The sequence below is a fragment of the Melanostigma gelatinosum genome (genome assembly GCF_949748355.1).
Source record: "Melanostigma gelatinosum genome assembly, chromosome: 1".
Taxonomy (NCBI): Eukaryota; Metazoa; Chordata; class Actinopteri; order Perciformes; family Zoarcidae; genus Melanostigma; species Melanostigma gelatinosum.
The window spans coordinates 3621413-3642844 of record NC_136634.1 but is presented as its reverse complement, the minus strand read 5'-3'; the positions used below and the strand labels follow the sequence as shown (position 1 = coordinate 3642844).

The window sequence follows — 21432 nt, the reverse complement described above, 5'->3', positions numbered from 1 at the left end:
GAGCCATACGCACAGACTTTAGAATTGTTTAGCCTCTTCTGTTGTTGTTTTGTGTCACTTTGTAATAGTTTTGCCCTTTGTTGTAGTCATTTTGAGTCTCTTTGTCGTTGCTTTATATCGCCTTGTAGCCATTTAGTGTCTCTTTGAGGTTGTTTTGCCCCTTTTCATAGTTGTTGAGTCTCCTTGTGGTCTCATTTTGTCTCTTTGCAGTCGTTTTGAATATCTTCCTGGTTGGTTCATGTCTCTTTCTACCTATATACGTTTTGCACATACACTTGGGCATCGGGAGTGCCTACCAACCTGCAAAACATGAAATAAGACCCAGATAGTTTATTGAGAAATACATTTGCAAAGGTGCACCATATATTTCTTGCAAGCCAATCACAGCAATTTGGGCTTTTTCTTTGAGGGGTGCTTAAAGAGACAGACGCTAAAACGGAGCGTGTCAGACAGAGAGTGAATCAGGTCTATTCAGACAGACGGCATGAGAAAATGAATGTGTTTTGAACTTTAAAGCATGTGAACATGGTCTGATGGGAACCCGAAATACAAGTATGAACCTGAACATGAGCACGATGAGTCCCCTTTAAAAACTCAGCTTTTCATCGTCAGCACTGAAACCGCAGCTGATAACAAATGATGGTTTACTCAAGCTGGCCAGTCATCGTAGCTGGGAGGGCTGAGCACAGACAGGTTCACAGTCATCCTAATTGCCATTTTGGTCAGTGTAATTATTGTTGTCGGCAAACGCGCGTGCGAGTTGGAAAGTCTTTGAGTTGCTGAACTGCGGCAGAGAGAGGAGGTAAACATTACCTGAACCTGCAGGAAGTGAAGTCACACTGCAGCGGGGCAACACCAGTATGAACCGTTCATCAATTTGGACACGAAGCATGTTTGAAAAAAGTTTTCATTTAAAAGCCAGACTAACACTGTACTGGTGGAGAACGTTATTCTCCTGTTGTAGCGTGAGTAGTTTCTGAAGCGTTTACATTCTACCAAGGACGGGAACGATACACCGTGTGCTTTGTTGAACTTCTTTTGGTGCCTTGCCAGCAACTAATATGAGAAACAGTGCAGGGAGGTCCTGCATCGGTTCATTATGTATTTATGTATGTATGCTGTTTGAGAACGGCAGGTGCCTCAACATGTCTGTCAATAAAATAATGAGGTGAGCCGAGTGTGTTACTGGGTTTGAAGGCCTCCCTTGAACAACAGACTCAAGTTATTCAACATTCCTTTCCTTTAACATTTCCACCAACTCAAGACGGGTTGGATTTGCATGAGAATAACATCCAACATAATGCCTTTTTTATTCCAGCTTGGTGCGTACCTGTTGGCGAAACATGCTAGAAGTACCATTTAAAAAACCCTGTTCCATCAACAAGTGAGGCACCGGTGCAAGAGTGTTCACATTGTAAGATCTCCGGCCTTTCATGCTTGGTGGAGTCACTTAGTGGCTTGAAGCGGTGAAGGGTGATGGGGGGGGGTTGTGTGAAATAGATATCCTCTGCTTCTCCAGCAGCCAGCCCCGCTCTGCCCCGAGTACAAAGTGTTGGTCTGTCAGCAGGGCCTGGACGAGAGGAGAGTGCTCGCTGTTGTCTGTGCTTGCCTGCATGGCGACCATCTCTGACTGATTATATGCTGCAGTGACGGGGAGGGCGCTCTGCGCTAGCTGTGTCATTGCTCTCTGGTGACTCTGTGCTTTGAGGAATCTATCAGATTCAGCCACTTTCTCCTTGTGGTTTTACCATTAACACCTTCTGATGTCGCAGCACTATTTGCTACGATGTGTTCGCCGTTAAATCATCACTGCTTTGCACAAACTGACTGATTGCTCTCAGTGGCATTTACAGTGTTAGTGTTTATTATGAAAGTTCAAATGTACATTTTATTTGATCACAGTTTTTGTTTTGAAGCATGATTCACACATATGGAGCTCAGATTGTTTTGTGTTGTTTTGGCCCCGAACATGATGTGTTGGATGGAGATTATTGCATCAGAGAGAAAACAGTCATGATAAAATCTCATCCGTAAAATACGATTACATGATAAATAAATGTTTTTTTTAAAGTTATTTTATCAAATTGTTTTTACAAATTGTGCCTGTGTCATAAGAACAATCACTTACAGAGGAGTGCAGCAGCATATTTACAGTGTAGAGGAATGTTACATTTTGAACAAATCTTAAACTTTACATCCAAAACAGTTAACTATCTGTTTTAATATAAAACAACTTTGTTAATAGATTTAAGTGCAGCTTCATAAATAGCTTGAGAACTTAGAAGGGAAGAGAAGCATACATTCACCATGATTAATAAATCAAACAAACAAAAACACTTTGAAGTAACTAAGCCTGGTACACCTTAGACATGGTTGTGCTGAGGAAATAGTCTTTAGGAAAAAATGTGCACTTAAAAGTGTCCGTACACAGTGATGGCCGAGTTGATGTACACATAGCTCCAGCTCTGCGCCTTGTATGTATTCGCATTACAGCTGAGTCACAGACCTCAGCGTCTGTTTACATTTTCAGAACATTTGCAGCTTTTTTTGAAGGTATTCAAAATATTCCTCAAATATTTTTTGGTCCATCTGGATAAAAAAAATGTACTTGTTCACAGACCAACTCATTATTCATATTACAAAACCAATCATTTCTGTTATTGGTGTGCTGATTATTTATATTTCAGAGTCTTTGGTGACATCCTTTTATTGTTTTCTACCAGTATAACATCTTAAGATATTCACTAACATATTCTATATCATATTTGGATAAAGAAGCTGAAACCACAGAATTTTTTTTTTGTGCTTTAAAAAAATCCTGAAATAAGTTTTGCATTATCACATTCATTGCTGTCAATAAACGTATCGTTTCAGTTCTAATAAATGACCTTCGTCTGTGGTAGAATATTGCCAGGATTCAGGTCTGTGACTCGGCTGTAATGACGGCACTTCACGGGCACAAACTGGGTCTCGTGCACCCAGAACAATAAATTGCAGGGTCATCCGGGTTGTTCAAACGTCTGTGTCCAGCGGGGGAGGGAAGTCGAGACACGGTGACAGCGAGTCCTGACTGTGTGTGGAGCTAATGCCGGTGTCTGAGTCTGTGTCTGTCACGTCTAGAGGCGACAGGCTGTGTTTGAGTTTCACTGTCTGTGAGACGCTGCACTGAGTGTCGCTCTGCGGATGGACAGTACTGGACTCCTCTTCTTGTCCTCCGTCCCCGATTTGCAGTGAGCTCAGCTGGGCAGCCAGCTGCCAGCACTCCTGATCCTTGGAGACCAGCGTAGCTTCGTAGTGCTTCAGCTGCTTGTCTATTTCTGCGGCTTGGTTGTGAAGGGACACGCCAGTGAAGAGGCTGTGTTTCACCTCATCCTGCAGCCTCTCCAGTTCAGCGGCGCAGAGCGATTTGTCCGTCTCCGATGGGATCCAGGAAGCAGCCGCGGCTACTTCCTGTTCGCCATCCTTATATTGGCTCTGAGGGAAGTTGTCCCTCCTCAGCTCAGCGTCAATGTCCCGGGACAGCTTGAGGATGAGCTCCTGGTGCCTCTGAACCTGCAGCTCGAGCTGTTCGACTCCGTCGCTGGTGTAGAGGTACTCCTGCAGCTGCTCGTCGCTGTGCGCCCCCAAACTCTGACCACAAGCCTGAGCCAGTGAACTCTCACGCTCCGCTTCTCTCTGCACTTGCAGCTCAAACTGCTCGATGTCCAAATCCAGCTCCCTCGTGCGTTGGATCTGCTCCCGGATGGTGTGGTCCTGGTTGAGGATAAGTTGCACCATCCGGTCGATCTCGTCGGCACTGAGGGAGCTCTTGCTCTCCTTGTGGAGCTTTTCAAGCTTCCGGAAAGCTTTCTTTACCATGCGCTTTTGCCTCTCCACCGGCAGAGGCTGGGAGTACTGAGCACGACCGTGCTCCCATCGCTTTGGCTTGACCCCCATGGACTTTCCACCCTTCTTGGCGGACTGAGGCACAAAATCGCAGGTTTTGACCAGAGTAAACTGGATAGAGGGCCTCTGGTCACCCCAGGCATGCCAGAGTCTCAGGATTCTGGTGAGAGGAGGCAAGGCTCTCTCAAAACCCTTCCACCGCTCAACGAGACAGAAGTCTTTGGCCTTCCCGTGCAAGAGGCGCTTGCTCTCTGGGATTGACTTGTGGTCATCCAGTAACGCCTGAATCATATCTGCACATGTTGTGTGCTTCGTTACTCCACAGACAACCTTGTCCTCGTTGCAGACCGCAACCTGAATCTCCTTTCCTTCCACAGGCTCGGCATCTTTTGTCCTAGGAAAGGGAGAGAAACACAAAGCTCATACAGCAATTGTGGCTTGGGGATGAAACATTGGAAGTCCTAACACCTCAACAGATAGTCACAACACACAGAAGTCATCAACTTAAACAATGAAAATGTTTTAAAGTACTTTTAAAAAATATATTTCGTTGGTTTTTTAAAATCACGTTGGCGACGTGGGTCCCCGAGTGGTGGTGCTGGTTTATGTGGAAGATGGACTCTGCCACTCATGCTTTAAAAGTCCTTTCACTTTTCTTTCTGTTCTTAAATAGACCCTATGTTGGTGGTTTTCCATTAGGTCCATGAAGAAAACTACATTTGCTCATTTGGTGCTCCCTGGCTTGATTCTATTAGACTGTTAGTCATTGTCTTTCTCATCACTGATGATCACTTAATGGTTCAGGAGCTATTTAACCCCAAGGCCCTCATTACCTTTTTGTCTGGACCGTAAAGCTTGCTCAAAAATGGACCTCTGACGGGCCGATGATATCAATTTTTTACATGCTTAATGGCCCACCGGTAATATCCAGGACCTAATATCCAGTCGATAAGTGATAAGCACCGGCAATGCAGACATCCACAACGCGAACATGTAATCAAATAAGAAGTACGTAGATAACTTTGCCAGACATTTCAATTTGATTTCAAGATAAAGAACGATGCATCATGTTATTGTTAATATGAAAGAAACGTTTGCTATATTCTGCAATTCATTTGATGTATTAGACGTACTGTAGCTGACTCTGTCAAAGCCTACTCTGAAGGCAAGAAAAGAAGCGACATATACCGTAATACTCCTGTAATTGCGTACCGTTCAATCTCAAAGAAACCGGAGAAGGATGATCTATATAATATCACGAGGAGACAAAAACTGGAGCTCCTCCTCTGACAGGGAACTTTAAACTGGTTGCAAAACCGCAGGCCAACATTCCTCCACCTCCCAAAATCAAACGTGCAACACTTTAAACCTTCTAACCCTAACAGCAATAAATCTGAATCACGTGCTTGTAATTCTGGTTAATGTCACGTTTCATCTGCAGTCCACAAAAGGGATTTCAGACAGCAAACTGACATCAGTGAGGGAGTTGAGCTGCAGCGCATCAAGACGCTGTTTATGTTATCTGACAGAAGCCAGAATTTTGTTTCAGTAACAGTTTTTTCAAAAGTCAATGTGAGGAATTTTAACTGGTTATGAAACACTCTAACACGATCTAAGACTGATGCCTGTGCATGAACTACACAAGCGAGAGAATTGGCTCTTGCAAAACTGAAATGAACTGAAGTTATTCATTCTCACAATAATTGCTGATAGTTTTCTGTCAATCAGCTAATTGTTTGCGCTCCAGTGAAATGACCTCCACGGGGCGTCCAGCAGCCATCAGTCCGCCACAGACGCCATCGCTTTTGTCCACAAGGGCCGCAACACAAAACTAAAGTTCCTCGTGGCAGCTTTAACCTCTTCAAGCTGTTTTTTATTTAAGCTTGCATTCAAGGATTCGTGCACACAATAGCCTTATCTGTGGAACATTTACAAAACATGAACACTATAGGAGGTGTTCCGCCTGGCTATCAAATGTTTGGTGTTATTCTTCACCTCGGTATGTAGACGTGATTTCACATCTGACCCTTGCATCATGTAACGGCTGTGTGTTTATCTGAAGAGAGAACCGTGGCTCACTGCAGCCTCCATTAACCACTGATCGTCACGAGGGAGGGTGGCCAAAAATACACATCCTCTGAAGATGCTACAGATACAACCCGCCTGCACGCCAACACAAGCAAGTGAGATGTATTAAGAAATACTCAAGCGGGAGAAGTTGAATGCTGCATTATCTCACAGTTTGCTGATTTCACTGTCTGATACCACTGTGTTTTGGTTCCCACACGGCACGAAAACACACAACTGGGGCATTGTGTAAACCGGCGGTGAATAAGGTCTCAGGAATGCGATGCGTACGCGACAATGCAACAGGCTGGTTAATGGTTACGGAGACCCTTGGAGAAAAACGAGGCAAAGCAAATACCTGAGCTGTGCGCAAGCCAAACAAATTCAACATGCCTCAAGCAATCAAAGACAACCACCACGGCGACTTTGACCTCAGAGCTTCAAACCACCACCAAGAAACCCGGCAAACGCTACTGCAGATCACTGAAGGCCACACCTGTACAATATAATGCAACACATAATGTTTGACTGCACAAATATGGAATATTATAAGCTGAGCAGTCTCAGAAATTCAAAACATATTGAAACTATGGTCATATCTGAGCTCATGTACAACGTGTTTTGATGTTTTACTGCAAAACCTCCTGAAAAAGTCACAAGATAAAACTGAGGGGTCGAATGATGATGAACAGGGTAAGAAAAGAGGAAAAGCAAAATGCTAGTTTAGGTATAATAAAGTAAAAAGAATTCTTTATAAATCATGGTGAATAATAGATTAAACTGCACAGTGATGTACAGTCTGAAGTATTTAGACTTAGTACCACCTTTACCGATACGCAACATCCCACACAGAAGCTGTGATGGGGGGTCGGATGTAGAAAGATTTGTCTTAAGGTGTCAAAAAGTTTTTGCGACTGTGCTGCACTGCAATACATGGATGGGAGGATGGATCAAAGAATGAAAGAGACAAAAGGGAGGGAAGACGGGAGAGAGAAGGAAAACCAGTGAAACGTACAAACATCTTTACATCCCCGGAGAAGTACAAACACCAACACTGTCCCACACATGTGTCTGTATAGTCATATCTGAACATACAGCTGAATAAACGCGCTCCACGGACAATTAGGATATTTCAGAGAGGGTGACCCAAGCCCTCAGCTGTGCAGGAAGAGGGTACAGCAAGGCGGGGAAACACCTGTATTTGTCCTGGGCCACAATCACCAACGCTCACACAACATCCTGCCACCACAGTTCAATGGACAGAGGGAGAAATGGACTCAACTCCACGCTAATGGGACGAAAGTGTTGACATATCTGCAAATCCAGTCCTGGAATAATACTTTTCATGGATAGCAGTGTTAAAAAAATCAACTTCATGTCCAAGTAGAAATATTTAAACATTTCTGAGAGGCTGAGCTGCTTTGGAGCTATAATGTCAAAGATTGGAATAATCTTCAATGGTAAGAACAAGTAAGCTAAGTGGCTAACTGCTAAGTGGCACGAATAAACTTCAATGGAACAAACGGACGTACATTTTCACCAACAGATTTCTGATCATTGACGTTTTGCAGCTTTTTCTGGAAAATGTAATTTTCAGTAGTAACTGAAGGATGGGGCAAGCGACAACAGCTGCCTGTGATAGACTGAGACACACTCCGGTCAAGAATACCCAACCTGTTGCTCATTTGTCTGTTAAGAACCTCGACACCTCCTTAACGGAGCAATGATTCACAGAACTGGCACCAAGACAGGAGTTTCTAAAGAGTCACCGGAATATTTTGTCCCTTTTGAGCTGTTTGTAGGTTGAAAGTCAGACTACAAAACTTTATCAGTCAAGAATCAAATCATTGTCAAACCTTTTGATGAGATTGGCGTAATAAGTCTCTGAGCTTGCCCTAACCAGCATTAGCGTCTGCTCTCCCTAATCAACATTAGGGAGCTCCCTAACCCGCCCTGGTCAACTCCCTGCCAGGACAAACACCAATACCACACGCACCATTGGGCTGATCGCATCGCAGCTAATACGTTCATCAGGGCTGTCACTTTGATATTCATAGTTTGGGATTAGAATGTGGTTCCAGATGCCACACAGGAGGGTGGCCATCACAGGTCACAGCTTTGGGGGGATAACTCACAAAGCTAACACGGATGTTGTGACGAACTTGTGATTGGAAATACGTCAATAGATGTTGGACTCATGATGATTAATATAAATATTTCATTGTAAAATACTGTCATGCGGATGGATGCTGTGAAGTGAATAACACGACGGGTTAAACCTCAACATTTCACACTCGAGTGAACCCAAGAAACCTGAGCAGACCTGCTTAACCTCAGTTTGAACTTACAAGCTGAGAGACTGAGTGAGACATCAGAGGTGCGGGAGAAAACCACATTTCAATTCTATGAATTTGTTTTAGCGCTCCGTCATGGTGGCAGGGCTCTCTCTCTTCCATTGTCATGCTCATAATGACAACGTTGTAGAGATGAACAATTCTCTCTGTGTAATAAATTAGCAAGCTACAAGTTACCACAGAGGACTGCATGCTGCTCGAACAAGTCACAACAAATGACAGAATTATAGCTTTCCAGTGTCTTCTCAGATCAATGGTAATGTGATACGGTGAGGCATTTATTTCCAGTAGAGCTAAGCTGTTGTAGCATATTTACCCTGTAGCCATTGCTGTCAACAGGTTCTGACTTTCTTGCAATGGAATAAACATTTCAATTAGTCTGGTGTTGGTGAATTTATAGGTTTGCTCCGACTGAAATAGTAAATTATAAGTGAAGTAAAACCTGTTAATCTTAAATAATTATTCTGGAAACTCTATTACGAGAGCTCACCATGGAGCCCACTGTCACTAACTGCACTTCCTGCACTTGGGATAAAGAAAAAAGCGATTTTAGAGGGAAGCTCTACAATATGTGTTCGAAGGATAAAGGAGCTCAAATTGATTCAGCAGTGAAAACAGGTTAAAAAGATTAAGACAGAAGCTCAAAGACGAGTGTAAGAGTGAACCACCTGGAGACCGAGACAGAAGAGATGCAATTAAGGAACAACACTGCTCCTGTTTTTTACATCATTATTCTCTTTTCAATGAAAAACATGTTCAAATGTTTGATCATTTTTGTGCAGGAATCCGTGTCAAACAAAGACATTTCCTTCAGTCTGTAGAATATGATGTACAGGTCGGAACGTATCTTTTTGTATTTTGTAACACACGTCGCCTTAAACAAATGTTGCACCTCCTGCCAGTTGAAAATTGTCATATTGCCATAGTGATAAAACTTTGATATCTCGGATAGCGAAGGTGTTTTCTGTGTCTGTTTATTATAACGGAGAACACGAAACACAGTCAGATAACGGACGAGAGACGCTTCCGCTCTCTCTTATCTGAAAGAGGATGAGGGATCGGCGAGGAAATAACATCATTTTTCTATCTGCATATGTTGATCTCTGGGATGACTCCCACTCTGATAGGCATCTGTGCGCAGAGACACAACACACCCTTCGCTTCCCTTCCTCTGTGACACCACCCACCCTCTCTAAGCACCACATTTATTCTGAAGATAGAACCGACTGCGACTCCACGTGCAATTCTTCTGCAAACATCCAGCCCAGAGCGAGTAAAAGCGAGTCTCTGAATTCAAGCGTTTGACATATCTATAGATCTGAACACTTGAGGTAATTATAGGTGCTGTGGTGGTAATTACTACACAACATGAAGAACATAAGACGACCACTGTATCCACAGGAGACGGCCTCAGTCAGACTGTTGTGAAGTTATCAAAGCTCTGTGATGTGAAAATGCATCCACTCTGCTGCGGCTGCCACAAGATTTATTTCCCAGTAATTTAGCATAAAAGCCTGTTTTTATTTCTGAACTCAATCCAAAGCCTTTTCCTGCTGAGTTCGGTGGTAATGAGTCTTATTAAGTAAAGCTAATGAAAGCAGTTCTTTACACACAGTTAAAAGCCTTCCTGATCCTGGTCTTGGCAACATGAATCCCGTCTGATTGGCTCGTGACCTATACCTCAAAAAGAGAAACTCTTGTTCACCAACTCTGCACCATAAAACGTCTGCAGTCAAGAGTCCAAATAGAATTTGTGCACCAATAACGGCGGGCAGCTTGTGGCTCAGAAAATCTCATTTTCCCACCTTCTTGAAAAGCTGAGGCTGGAGCTCAGCTGCAGCCATGGGGCACATCAAAAGGCCACGATAGCCACTCGGGCCAATTGCTGAAAGAAATGATACGAGCGCTGATGACAGGATCTCCCTCGACCTGAAGTTAGGATGTTCTTTGACTCTGGTGTCCCGGATGAAACGCGTATTAAATTTAAAAAAAAATCTTTGAGAACAATGTTATTTATTGTGGTGGCGTTCTGTTGGGGATGCACCTATTTGACTTTGTCGGTCCCGATACAGATACCTAGGTTTTGGGTATCAGCCAATACAGCGTACCGATCAGATAGATATAAATATTATCTTAAAATAAACTTGGTAAAAAATCTTCAAAATTAACATTAATTACAATTCAAGCGTAAACCTTCTAAATACAGCAACAAATTGTTCAAAACTTAAACGTGAATTACATTTCCAGTATTTAATGTGTATAGTAAAGACACATAGAATTGGACTGAATTGAATAGATTGGTCACCAGTGCTCCATCCAGCTGGTGGAGTCAGTATTGGTCTGATATTGGTATTTCTGCATCCTACAAACTGAATCATGCTCAATCCCACTGAGGTCATTCTTCAATGAACACACTGTTGGCGGGCCTGCTCTGTCTACACCCCCTCCCACCACCACATGGGCCCCAGTGCAACTGTCCTGCCTGCACCGGTCCTATTCACACCCCTGGTTAGAAAACAAATAAAGAGCCCGATAACCTAACATCCCTTTAGATCGTGTCCCTGTGGTTGTTTGTTGTGTTTTAATGGTGCATTGGTTTTACTCTGAGGTGTATTGTATGCCCTACAGTCTCACCATGTTGCTCTAATACTTGATTGCATTTGGACTGTAGCCAGCGGTATCCGGCTCAAATAACTTGGATGTAAAAAGAAAACTGCTTTCTAAAACTTGAGTCTACTTTGCCCCTCGTGCAGCTCACCCATATATCCGGTGCGTAATTCTCCCTTCATAATGATCGAACTCGGAGAAAACAAAACACACACACACACACGCGCGCGCGCGCAATAGCTTTCCCGTCAAGAAACGTCCCTCTCCTCATCAAATTACCTGTTTTTCTGTCGAGCTTTCAGGAAGTTTTTTCCAAACGGAGCCATGAGTCGGGAGCGCGAGGGGGAAATAAAGACCAGCAATTCCGAAATGCGTTACAGCCCCAGCATGGCAGGACGGCAGACACTTTGCGGAGTGTTTGGGGAAAAGTTGAAGGGTGTTCCGACTGCAGCGACTCTGTCCGCCCCATCCGAGACGCGGAGGGAGGTGTTTCCCACACTGCGCTGACACGCACTGGCGTATGTCTGCGCACTTCCCTTATGCAGAAAGTGCAGAAAATCCATCGGAATATGATGCACATTTTGGACACTCTTACAACTAAAAATGCTCTTGAAAGGACCATATGCACAAATATTCGAATAAAAAACACAGATTTTACATATTATTCATTACAGTGAACCCACTTCTGCACTTTTATTGTTTTGGTTTGTTAGGTTGATCTACATATCTTTCTAAAAGTCGAATGAAGAGGCAAAAGCAAGTCATGTGGAACATGATGCGTCTCAGTGAGCTGCAGGACAGCAGAGGGCTGAGAGTAAGTGGCTCTCTCTGGTGGATTCAAACGATAAAAGATGAAATTCAGACATGAGAGGAATGCAGCCTGCTTTTACTCCAGTCTGGCTGTTCTCTGTGCTCGAAATATCTTTGGTACAACACGCATGTTTTGAAGCAGCTCCAACTGGGATATTTTCTCCACATTTAAAGGACTCCCTGTGGGACCAATGAGTGTGAAACGTTTGATTTGAGAGAATGTGCTGACATGCCTACACTTACTTGGTGGCTTTAAATCAAAGTGGATTTGTTTTTGTGATAGTGTACCACATTAATAATACAGTGTGACAGCCAAAAACTGTTGTTTAATAAATAAACAGTAAAGCGAGGAACTGACTTATGTCCTGGCAAAGTATACTGCTAGTATTTAATGTATAACATTTATGTGATTTATTTTGTGTGCATATGAAGTCCACACTAAAGCACCGGGAACCTGACAGAAGATAGAGTAGCATGTGGGGAAGTCTCTGATGTGATATTACTGTATGTAGACATTGCATGAACTTAGTCTCTTATAACATTTATATATAAACAAATCCAATCCTGTAACAGGAGAGGATCTAAAATCGATCCTTGTGGGACTCCGTAGTAAGTTCCTAAACATATTACGATATTTGTAAACTGATGATTCAGGGATGAAGCCAGCATTGCATGGACGGCAGTTTTACTTTTATTCGTTTGTGTTTTTGTTCAGGAGCTGCCCACATTCCTCTTCTTTCTTTATTTGCAATATTTAAGAGTGAAATCCTCCCATGTGGTGCATGGAGCAGATCAAATTATGCAAATTCAATATCTAGCAATGTTGAATTGGAACAATAAAAAAAACACTTGAAATTATTATTTTTTGAACTGCTGTTTCAGCTCAAATATTTACTTTGAACTTCTTAACAACATGGACGTTAACAACATGGAAGGTGTCCTTTATTTTAAAGTCCTCAGAAAAAAAACATCTCCTATTTTATGACCACTAAGCAAAATCATAAGCTGTGATCAAATATTATTGTGGTGAGATTTCTCAAATGAAGGTGTATTTCAAAAGAAACTTTATTTAAGAGGGCCACTAACATATTACGTCTGTCAAGGATCATTGTCATAAAAACGTGTTAAAGAAGTATAGGCAGTGCATTATTTCTACTGAGAGGGTTTCATATGGACAATTCAACTTTCAAATCACAATATATTTCCAGATATATATAACTGGCTACTTATTGCTCTGATATATGTCTTAGGTTGGCTCTCATTTGCTTTGGAAGTCTAGACAATCCCCTGCTGCTTTGAAATGACACATGATTTGTAAAATAGAAAAAGATGTGGTGGAGCCAGGCTTCTCCAAATGGACACAAAAGAGTGAATCTTTGTCGCGCATCCTCCCACATCGCCCCTGCATCCCGTCCCTGGGAGACGAGAGCAAAACAAACCTCAGACTGTGTGCACACATCAGCTGAAACAACCAAATCCCTCAAAGCTTGACGCAAAATAAAACCCAACGCAACAACATTCGCCTTGTGATGCCAAAGTGACGTCTGATGAAACAATGACACAGGAGAGGAGAGACTGATGGGTGGATGAAGGGGGCGGAGATGAGGAGAGAGAGGACCGATCCTCTGACATCACATGTGGCTCTTATAAACTGGGGGGGAATGGAGCCCACTGCACTTCACAACCAAACAGAAAACGGCGAGGGAAGCCTGTTGGGAGCTGGAAGAGAAGAAGAGGAAGCAGCAGCATCACTACAACATCCCCTCTCCAGCCTCTTTAGCCATCTGTGTCTGACCTTTAACCTTATGGACTAGATTCCTCAGGTGAATTCTTCAGTGTGGGATCCCTTTTTTTTTTCTTCGTTTAGTTCTTGTTTGTTTTCTCATCAAGATGCAGGCACACTTGGCGTGCATGCTCCTCCTCTGTTTCACGTGTGGTGGACTTTGTACAGGTGAGCACCCCATCCTGTTATGATTTCATGATGAATCATTGACTTCTTCCATGAATAGGGGAGAAAACGACGACACTCAAGCAAAGTGTAAACGAGTCTTTGCCTCTTGCATAACTTCCTGTGTGCAACAGGTGCAGTATTGAAAAACTGCATTCTCTAAATCATGGAAATATTTATATTTCTTTTCACGTGAAAGCTTGTTCATAGCATTAGGGCTGTCTGACTTTGGGTTTTCTGGATTAAATGCTGAAATACTCCGGCTGCTCAATGATTCATTCTGAAGGTCGTTACTCCTTATTTCTGGTCCCACAATTTATTTAAAAAAATGACTTCAGGAGGCTAATAACTTTGAAACCTTAGTAAATTGATTGCAGTAGAAATGTTTATTTTATTTGTCTCATTCTCTTCACAAGTTGTGATTTATTGATTCTGAATTTTTATAAAACCATTTAGAACCCATTTCAACCCACGTTTATACACAAAAGAAGCTCCAAATGAACCACAGCAGAGCAAACCGTTCATTGGATGACATTTAAAAAAAATGTATTTCATGTTGGAAAAAAAAAAGATATATATAGTTTATTAAATTAAATACAGGCTATTAAGAATCACTGTTGGAAGATGGAAACACTTCAATTGAATCATCAAAGTCAATAACAGATGTTGGATGAACAAAGCTTCATTAATGTGGGTTTAAGGCTTCACTCAGCGCAAACTGGGGGCTCCGTAAATCAACAGGCGTCAATCAAACGAGAAGAATGTGGTTCGTCTTCACATTGTGCTTGAGATGCAAATGTTGCAAACTCCTCCAGCTCACGAGGAAGACGAAACAGTCTGAATGATAATCGACAAATTGATAACGAGCACGCTATACTCCCGTGTCTCCTCGACATTCACGAGTCAGCAGTCACACGGGCTTCATTACACTCTTGATTAGATTTGGTTGAAGGTTATGTTACAGTTTCTCTTTGTGACCGACAGACGTCGACCAGGATCAGCGAGCGCTGGAAGAGGAGCTACTCGGCAGTCTCTTCACTTCTCAGGTACAGGGGTCCCTCTTTGTCTTTCTAAGCTACAACCCACCAGGTCAGCTAGTGACCCAACACACAGGCTGCCCAGGTGGTCTTGGTGCTTCAGCCTCACCTGTTGGCTGTGCTCATGGGAGATAAATCATTTACTGTAAGAGGCTTCAGGGACTAACTTGGCTTTTAGACCGACCTTGTTTTGATTGGAAATTAAAAGACATATAATCAACGCACTCCAACTGCTGCACTTGTTGGGCATGTCCTTTGAGATGAACAGATGAGCTGGGGGGAGTTGTTGAGTTGGAACTTAATGCTGTTTAACACACACATCTGGTGGCGTGAACTCGTCGATGGAGAGAGTGGAACCAGTGGAGACGGATGGCGAGAGCGTAATGAGATTCAGATGGAGCTGACGGCATCCGCCACCATAAGGACACACAACCGCGGTGCTCGTATACGCTGACGTGACGGTGACAAATCAGCCGCGTGATTCATTGCTGCTGGAGGTTGCTCAGAGAGAGGGCGATGATTGAAATAATAACCAGCCGGGTGACGGAGTGCTCAAGGAGCTGGAGAGTGCACACTCTCCATCTTAACTGTAGCCTTCACATTAGGGCTGGGCGGTGTGGGGAAAATCAATAAGCGCGATATTTTGGACCAAATACCTCGATATAGCGACGATATTAGAGTTGACTCTTGGTGCCTTCAAGGACTATTTAAACACGGATGTGGATATAATGACGAAAAGCAAATCCTAGAACAGCTAGAACACCTGTGCCAAATTAAGATACCCAAAATGTAAGACAATATCTGGCCTCATAACGCGATATCGATGTGATCATTTCTTCAGCCGAGAGCTAAATTGATCGATGCCCACTGTCATTTTGATCTGATTCAATGCAGGAGATAGACTTCCTCTCTTATTCCACAGCCAGGGCTCATCTATCAGTCTGGCCCATTTTGACATTGGCCCTTGTGCTCCCTACTCACTCACAACATTTGAATGTAGATAGAGCTTTTCAGGTGCATTTAAAGTGTCAGAAGAGTGAAGTATGTCACTGACAGAAAATCCAGCCGTGACAATTGAGAGAAAAGGCTGATTTGTTGATAATAATTGGTCTGCTGGGGATTGTTAGGATATTAGATCCCTGCATTCGCTTGTAATCCCAAATCCCAAAGTTATTAATTACATCAAGGGAGAAGATCCTGATCAGCTCCACCAGAAACCTTCCTCCATGTGACCTTTCATTTCAAACCACCGCTGAGCCCACTCATGTAGCTCATTCAAAGCGAAGTGAAAATGCATGAATGATTTGTAAATGTCAGTGGCAGCTTATGTGCCGTCCCTGGTGCGTTGTTCATTCAACGTCTCTCTAAAGCGTTGATTGCATGTCTTCCCCCGCCGGGCAAAAAACACAGACACCTGCGTTTCATCTCTTGGCTCCTGTCTTTACAACATCAGAGGGGACTCTGTTCCTCGGGATGTTCATGAACAACGCAAAGTCTCAGAGGGCTTGTGGCCATCTAAACAATTTCCCCTCGCGCCTTTAATCTCTCCATCATCCTGAGTGACACCCAGGGGGTCTCTGGCCCTCGACACGCATACGAGGCCCCGGGAGCCTCCACCGCCTTAAAGCACTAAAGCTGGATCACAACAGAACAGGCTGCAGCTGGACGAGGTTAGACGTGACTGGCGTACCACTCTGGGTGTCTGGCGCCTGAGAATGTTTGAGAAACAGCACACGCATATATCTTAACATGTGGCAGACATCGTCAGCGAGAAGTAAGAGCCTCGCATGCGTCCTCGGCGCCTCTTAAAGGGAACTGCCAAAGCGTTTACTGCTTCAAGTGTAAAAATACAGCCGTGGAAATTGCTTGCGTGTGGGAAAAAACCTCCCAAACAGCAATCAGACGACAGCACTTCAGTGGAACAAATGGAATGCATCGAGGTGGTTTAGCAGCTCACTAAGGAAGGCTGACAAAATAAATCTTCAGTCGTATCATTTCTATCTATTTGTTACCAAACATGACGACAACAATAAGATGTTAACAGATCATAGCGGGGCTGTTGGATTCGATTCAATTTAATTGTATAAGTGTTGTCGTTATTGTGTTCACCCCATTTTTGCCTGGATCTAATGGTCAATATAGCACATTCATGACAGAAAGAGTTGAATATTGAATAGAAAAAGGCAAATAGATGCTGAAATAATAATAAAACATCATCATGGTGTAATATCAGGTTGTTTAGCAACGACGATCGAATTAATTACCATGATTTGAATTTGGAAAAAAACAACAATCACTTCCTGTATTCAATTCGAAACCTCCTCCCGTGTTCCTTCTTTGCAGATGAAACAGAATAAGCAGAGTGCCCCCTACTGGCGTGTGTCGCTGGTCAACCTGTGCAGGATGGTGAACAGCCTGCGGCAGCAGGAGGAGGAGGAGGAGGAGGAGGGCGAGCTGAGGGAGGGGAGCCTCCAGCTGCACGAGGAGCTGTTCAACCTGCAAATCATCTGCCGAGCGCTGCAGAGCCGGGGGGAGAGGGTGAGACACACACACACACACACACACACACACACACACACACACACACACACACACACACACTGGTGGAAGTACTCGTCCATTACTTTGAAGATGTGTGTATGATTGTGTTTTTTTGTAAGTCGTATTGTCCTGCTGCCGTACAAAGACCTTCAATACTACGGTGGAAATAAGTTGTCTTCTGACCAACCTCATTATTTTTGATACTACTACTTGAGCAAAAGTACAGATTTTAGCAGTTCAATATCATAAAGTACAATAAGTTGAAGTTCCGAGGTTTGTGTCATATATTGGGGATGACACACATCTTTGATCTGATTGGTTTGATAATTAATTAAGTGCTGCTCTATCAATAACCACCATATGGTATTCATAACTGTTTTGAAAGTGTATTATCTCCTTCAACCTTTAATCGTATGTAAAGTTTTAAATGTTAAGCATTCTTAGCCGCTAGTCAGCTGTTTCCTTCAGCGCAATGCTCTGAGTGAATATGAGTTCTCTCTGGTAAAGAAGTAGCAGTGTGTATAATTATCGAGGCCTTTTATTGTGAAAGGTAGAAACAGAGGAATCCAGCGAGCGCTGCTTTTGTCAAGGTTGGAAGGAGTCGGGAAGTTCTGCAGACGAGATGCAGTGCAAAGAGTTTTCACTTCCACCCAATTGGTTGATGCCAATTCATGTCGTTTTTTTTTGCAGCGTAATATTTTCATTCTGTTGTCATCTGAAAGTATTCACAACAAAAACAACAGTTCGGAAAAAATGTATTGACCATGAATTAATCATACAGAAAAAACTCTCCCCCGCTGTGTAAAGGAAAGGCCTTCACTCTAAACACCTCAAACACATGCACACAAAGGCCCATCCACCCTCACTCCCAGTAAACACTCAATCACCCTCCCTCCCACTCTCTCACCCTCCCTCCCTGTCCGACATCATTTTCCTCACACAACAGCCTCTCTCGCCCTTGTTTTTCAAATCTTAACACGGCGACTGCAGATTAGCAGCTGCTTTGCCATGCATGGACGCCCAGAGGAGCAGGCCTCGTCTAATCACAGCTACGCCGGCGTAGCCTCCCATTATGCTGCCACTCGGCAACAAAACATGTGTTCGCCTGACACTCACCCTCGTCTTTCTCTCTCTGCCCCTTAAACAGCTACTCCGTGACTCTCAAGAATATTTAGAGGAGACCAGAGACACTCCGCTGAAACGAAAATCACCCTACATCCTGAAGAGGCAAGCGGCGCGCACCACCAAGTCCCGGAGGCCGTACATCTTGAAACGGAGTACAATCTACTGACAACCATCCCAGAGGTGACGTCTAAGAGGACCAGACAACGTACTCTCTGTGAAGATGTGATTGTGGGCTTTTTTCTCTCTTCTTGTAGCCGCAATGTTTGTTTTTCCTTCTTTTCCCGTTGTTGTTTTGAACCACTCAGACCCTTCGGTTGTACGTCCAGCATTGAGGCCCGCCTGTATTCTGCTCCTGTCAAGTATAAGTCCTGAAAATAAAATCCTGAGCATCAAGCAAAACGTGTATTTCTGAGAAACTATATTTCTTTACTCTATTTCTTCACTGCACTCTGAGTCTATTTAGTTTCAAGACAAACGATTAAAGGATTCATGATACAAAACCAGTGTGATGTGACTGTCTTTTCTTTTATATGACAGTTCACCACTTTGGCCTAAACCAACCTGCTACGAGAAACATTTAGCTCGGTCTCCTAAAAAGGAACTGCATTGTCAGGAATACATGCAATCAAAGTCCCAGGAAGTCTTAGCAGGGAGGGGCTCGGGACGGATAGACGTGTCAAACATGCAACTTTCATCCAGGACACCAATGTGTGAAACTGAAAGTCACGTGCTTATTTAAACCCAAAACATATTTTACTAAACCTAACCAGCTAGTTGTGTTTCCTCAACCTAAACGTAGTTGAAAATGCAGTTCCGAAAGCGGCAAAAAGCGCCCAGAGCGGTTAAAACACTGTAATGTTGATACACACATATGCAGATATGCGGATATGAAACTTATTGGTTCAGAAACGTCCAGACTCTGTGGTTTGCTGATACGTGCAATGCCACCATTTTATTCGGGCGAGTAGGTTGAATATTTCTAGAGCGCCATATGCGTATTCATCCGCTGCTGGAAATAGTCCCCAATAAATGCTGTATTTTCATAAAAGATTGCTAAAGACTTTCTATATGAACGAGATTATTGAAGAGCAGACAGATGCTCTCAATCTGTTCATGCAAATTAATGCAAAAAACATTTCTGATGTTGAAATTCAGCACGTGCCACCTTTTAATTTCAGCACAGTACGCGTTGGATCGGCGTGTGCTCTTATTAGCATCTGATGTGCTGAACATTTTTCAAACGAGGCACTTGGACTTCAGCAGATAAAACAGACTTTGACTGTGGCGAGTCTTGGCCTTGATAAATGTCAGTTTCATCTTCAGTTTCTGAATCAAAGCGCTTGGGTGTCCTTTGAAACTCGGCTCCTAACCCTGACAGTTAAGAGTTATATCAATTATAGAATTGATCACGATGAAATATCACTTTTATTATCACTCAAATTGCTTTGACACTACATGTCATTATTCACCCATTCATACACTGATGGGAGGGGCCACCTGCCCATCAGGACGAGCTAATCATTCACACACCACAGGCACAGCTTGTGGGAGCAAATTGGGGTTCAGTGTCTTGCCCAAGGACACATCGACATGGACGAGCAGAGCCGGGGATCGAACCACCGAACAGAGTTAAATTTCCTCTCAACAAATACTGCCACGGTTCCTCATAGTCAGACACTTGTGACTGAACGCTACAGCTTCAGTTGGCTCGGGTTGAACTCGCATGTGTCAAGTTGTTCCTGTGTAGCAGGAAAAAGGCAGATTTTCCACAAGTAAAATAAATGGCGGATGCAGCCTTTCATGTCAGTGACCACCAACAGTGTACGTGCCCATCACAGGCAGCGGATGGCAGTGTTGTTCAACTAGTCAGCCTGGTTTACAGCGAGAATATGTCAGATACACAAGCATCCCTTCAGCCAGAAGAACGGCTTATTGAAAAGAACAGAATCTCCTCAAATAACAGCAGTAAAGCAGAAGTCTGTTGTTTTCATCGGTCCAATGCCATTACAAATAATCTGGTAATGACACTGTGACAAGACTGAAAAAACATCCAAATGCTCTCTGTCGTTTTCTTCTTCAGCAGATATCCAAAAAAATAGAATTTTGAACCTTTCTTGAGCCAATATTCAGATTGCTAGTATTGAAATGTATGTAAATTAGCACATATATGATGATCTTTAGAAAAACATATTTGTCTTAATGTCAGTAATCAACTTGGGAAGTTTCATGGTGATATCTCGTTAAAGTTCAATACATTTTGACCCTATTCATCTGTTGATTACATGAGTTCTGGGAACATTACGCATCCACATAAGATCATGCAGCAAAACACGAATTCACAAAGATTACAACGACAGCAATGATCTGTCTGCTCAAAGATTTCCCCTTCACAGCTCACAGTTAATTACCCAGAGGCACCACAGTGAATTTAGTAATATTTAATAAAATAACTTAAAAAGCCTTCAAAAGTCTAAAATTCTCCCCTAAATACAATGAAACTTGGCAGACTCTGATTGCACAATTTCACTCTCTGTCCAGGGAGTGACTTTGCCTTTTCTCACCTTCAAATGAAAACCAACACTGCGCCTCCAATAAAAGCACTGAATCGCAGTCGGGACCCCAGATCCCCACGGCCCCAGAATGCTCCTGCATGTCTCCTGAATGCTCATAAAGGTGTGTTTGTGTTTAAACGATCAATTGTCCTGCCATGTGGTGAAATACGACTTCAATAACAGTTCAACATTAGAGAAGGGGACATTTTCTGAGAACCCTGACTTCTCCTTTCGCTTCCTTTTCTTTAACGCGTGTGAGCTGTGCACCAGCAGGTGGCAGTGCAGTGCAACAACAGACTTGGGTATAATTACAAGAATATGTTCTGACCTTAACTCTGACAGACGATGCAGGATTCCTATTGTTATCTACAACTGCTTCATTTCAATCACATTCTGCACCCATATTTCCTGCTAAAAAGTGACAGTGTGAGGCCTCAGGCTATCTCGGATGAGTTACAATGTCAAGGAGAGGTGCAGTAACTTTGCTTTGGATCGGGCCCAGAGCT

General features: G+C 43.2%; 2 protein-coding genes across 2 annotated transcripts; one reads left to right on the top strand and one right to left on the bottom strand.

The window, feature by feature from the left end:
- Window positions 1-1866: 1866 nt before the first annotated feature.
- rassf9 (Ras association domain family member 9) lies at window positions 1867-11324 on the bottom strand. The gene is made up of 2 exons (XM_079270170.1): window positions 11193-11324; window positions 1867-4279 (listed from the first exon to the last, which is right to left on the bottom strand). Exons 1-2 carry the CDS (start codon window positions 11237-11239, stop codon window positions 3013-3015), a joined length of 1314 nt encoding a protein of 437 aa, XP_079126296.1. The 5' UTR covers window positions 11240-11324; the 3' UTR covers window positions 1867-3012.
- A 2289-nt stretch (window positions 11325-13613) lies between these two features.
- nts (neurotensin) lies at window positions 13614-18540 on the top strand (the record flags this gene model as incomplete). The annotated part of the gene is made up of 4 exons (XM_079279032.1): window positions 13614-13674; window positions 14656-14717; window positions 17052-17246; window positions 18397-18540. 4 exons carry the CDS (start codon window positions 13614-13616, stop codon window positions 18538-18540), a joined length of 462 nt encoding a protein of 153 aa, XP_079135158.1.
- Window positions 18541-21432: the final 2892 nt, after the last annotated feature.

Bases quoted from the DNA above. Each gene is read 5' to 3' on its own strand.
- rassf9 (XM_079270170.1), bottom strand. From the start codon at position 11,239: ATGGCTCCGTTTGGAAAAAACTTCCTGAAAGCTCGACAGAAAAACAG. The intron at 4,280-11,192 runs GTAATTTGATGA...TCCCTTTCCTAG, and splicing joins AAAGCTCGACAGAAAAACAG to GACAAAAGATGCCGAGCCTG.